The sequence below is a fragment of the Austrofundulus limnaeus genome, unplaced genomic scaffold (genome assembly GCF_001266775.1).
Source record: "Austrofundulus limnaeus strain Quisiro unplaced genomic scaffold, Austrofundulus_limnaeus-1.0 Scaffold1774, whole genome shotgun sequence".
In the NCBI taxonomy this organism is placed as follows: domain Eukaryota; kingdom Metazoa; phylum Chordata; class Actinopteri; order Cyprinodontiformes; family Rivulidae; genus Austrofundulus; species Austrofundulus limnaeus.
This window is the reverse complement of record NW_013954176.1, coordinates 24,540-27,614: the sequence shown is the minus strand read 5'-3', so window position 1 is coordinate 27,614 and position 3,075 is coordinate 24,540. Positions and strand designations below refer to the sequence as shown.

General features: G+C 39.0%; 1 protein-coding gene across 1 annotated transcript in view; it reads left to right on the top strand.

The window, feature by feature from the left end:
• Nucleotides 1–3,075, top strand: part of tbc1d8 (TBC1 domain family member 8) — a gene marked incomplete in the record, with an annotated part of 36,360 nt that overhangs the window by 21,217 nt on the left and 12,068 nt on the right. The window contains 2 exon segments of the mRNA XM_014033570.1: nucleotides 200–338; nucleotides 998–1,096. Coding sequence (XP_013889024.1) covers nucleotides 200–338; nucleotides 998–1,096 — 238 coding nt within the window.

The following is a 3,075-nucleotide window of genomic DNA, read 5'->3' as shown; positions in this document are numbered from 1 at the left end:
GTATTTTTACAGTCTTTATTTTACAGTTAAAATATGTTTATTAAAGTCTAATGTTACAACTAATCAGGGATCCTTTAAAAACTAAAAATCAGTGTCAGTTTACATATTCACGTTTTAGATTTGAAATGTCTGCCTGAGTTCAAGTCTTTTTCACTCGTATGAATGAGTGAATTGGAACTCTTCACTGTGTTTTCTACAGTTTCCTGGAGCAGGTTGGAAGTGAAGAGTCACCTGTTGTTGTGTCCTCTCCACCTGCAGAGGAAAACAGCTGCAGTGACACTAACCCTGCTGCTGCACGACCCATAAATATCACTGACCTCCTCACTGACGCCTTTGAGGTGAGACGGTCAGGTTCTGCTGGAGCTGGTGTTGGCCTTGACTGTTGTTGTTGTTGTTGTTGTTGTTTTTACAGAACTAGATGGATTCTTTTGGTTTGATTATTGCTGCTTTGCATGAAGTTTAAACAAAGAACCTGTTCAGTCAGTTGTAACTCAGATACACTCACACTAAATGTTAGCTCAGCATCTGTAAGTTCTTCTGTTTGATTACTGCTGCAGCCATCTTGAATCTGGTTGACTCCGCCCACCTATCATGGTGTTGGGCAATAACAAAGACTTTTCATACGTTCGTAGTGGTCCCGCCCAATGTGTTCATGTTTTCAGAACGCAAAAAAAAAAACCTAAACCAAAACTTGTGAAACGCAACCAAAAACTTAAAGTCCAAAACCAAAGATTTCTGACGTGCAAAAGAAAAAAAACTTTTCTCTTCACAAGCAAATTATTTGCATTAATAAACAAAACTGTGGGTTTTAATGGGAAATAGACTTTGTAAAGAATACTTTAGTTTTTAAAGATATTTATTCAGTTACTGTTTTTAAAGTTTTGGTTTGAAATGTGTTTTTTTATTTCATTTTGTTTTTCTTTGTTTGAAGATTAAAGAAACAAAACAAGCTCCATACCCTTAGCTTAAAATGCTCCTCCTTTATTTCTCCTGATAGAAATTCAAAGACCTGAGCGTGCGACACATCGAGCGGCTCCGCTGTCTGCACAGAGTCCAAGTCCTGCAGGCCCACGAAGACACCATCAAAGAGAACGCAGTGAGTAGATCATACATCACAGAGTCACTGCTCCTGATCCCATCTGACAGAACAGCAACTGGATCGTGTTGGGACTCAGCTCGACTCTAGCTTCTGTTCAGGACTATTATTCTGAAAATATTCCAGTATTTTTAGAAAGTTTTTCACAGACTGGTGAAGCTCTACTCATCTTAATTCAGAGATTCAATCTCTCTAAAATGCTCTTTTTCTATTTAGTCCTCTTATTGATCTGTTGGTAGTTAACCTAATTATTTTGCAGAATGCTTTGTCCTCCTGTCCAAACCTTTTTTTTTGCCATTATTTTCAAAATAACCTTAGTTTGACCTAAAAATGAGAAGAAGAAAAAAAACAGAAATGAGTCATTGCGTTGTGTTTTCTTTTATTTAAAGTTTACTCAACGTGTCAGGATTAAGGTTGTAGTTGAAGTGATGATGGTTCGTGAAACACTTGATGAGTTGCAGTGGTGGGCACCAGTCCACTAAATCACAAATCCACTAATTACAGACCTAAATATTTCATTTGTGCTTTAGCAGTCTTACTAATTTTTTATAATTCATAAGCAGATTTGTGCTTTCTAAAATTAAAAAGCAGTACCACTAATAACTAATTATCTACCAGTCATCATTATGTTGAACAGCAGAAGGTATGACTGTCAATGAATCACAACACATGTGATCTATCCAACAGCACCCCTCCCAGATAAACACTCTTATTGTGAAGGTATACATCCTGCTGACTGTTGCTTTGGGTCACGCTTCTGATTTCCCACAATGCTTTGTGTCTGCTTACGTAGCAGGAAGGCAATAGCAAAAACAGTTAACGTTTGTAATCCATACTAAAATTTTGTATGTATTGATTTATCTTGCTTTACAATCACAGCTCCTTTAAAAAAAATAAAGTTTAAACAACGGAGCTCAATACTTGATGTAATTGGTCGAAGCAACGGGGTTAGAGACTCGGAAATGATTTAAAGATGTTATGCTGATGAAGACTGACATCTAGTGGTCAACTGGAGCAACTACATGGAAAACTTTAAAATCCAAGCTCTTATTTTGAAGGGAAGATAGTTTCCTGTACTCCATGCTTTTGTTTCCCGTCACAAATCAAATCCGTCATGTACCCAGAATGCATCGCTTCAGTTTTCCAATAAACAGTTTTAAAATAACTTTATTGATGCTTCTTTAATGAAAAATCTACAACAAACAAAAGAAAAAGACAAAGAAGCAGCCGAACTAGCAATCCTCAACAACTTTTTAATTTTTACACCAGGAGCTAAAGGTCTGTTTCAGGAAATCACATCCCCAGCAATCGGCGGTTGTAGGATTAATGGTGCGTTCACACCAAACATGATTTCAGCATCAGGAGCAGCAGGTTTACAAACAAAGTCTACGGTGGACGCGCTTCAATCAGCGTCAGGAAGTTCTGCGGCGCCTCAAGCGCGATTAGAGCAGTACGATTAGAGCAGTACGATTAGAGCAGTACGATTTGAACGATCTGAGGGTTTGACATGCTTGATGCTCAAATCGCTGAAGTTAGAAAATCTGAACTTTTGCAGCTCGACGCGCCGCGTCAACCAATCAGAGAGACTCCACTGTGTGACGTAGAGACATATTTCCATCATCAACCAATCAGAGAGACTCCACTGTGTGACGTAGAGACATATTTCCAGCGTCAACCAATCAGAGAGACTCCACTGTGTGACGTAGAGACATATTTCCATCATCAACCAATCAGAGAGACTCCACTGTGTGACGTAGCGACATATTTCCAGCATCAACCAATCAGAGAGACTCCACTGTGTGACGTAGTGACATATTTCCAGCATCAATCAGAGAGACTCCACTGTGTGACGTAGTGACATATTTCCAGCATCAATCAGAGAGACTCCACTGTGTGACGTAGTGACATATTTCCAGCATCAACCAATCAGAGAGACTCCACTGTGTGACGTAGTGACATATTTCCCGACGGGACAGTTT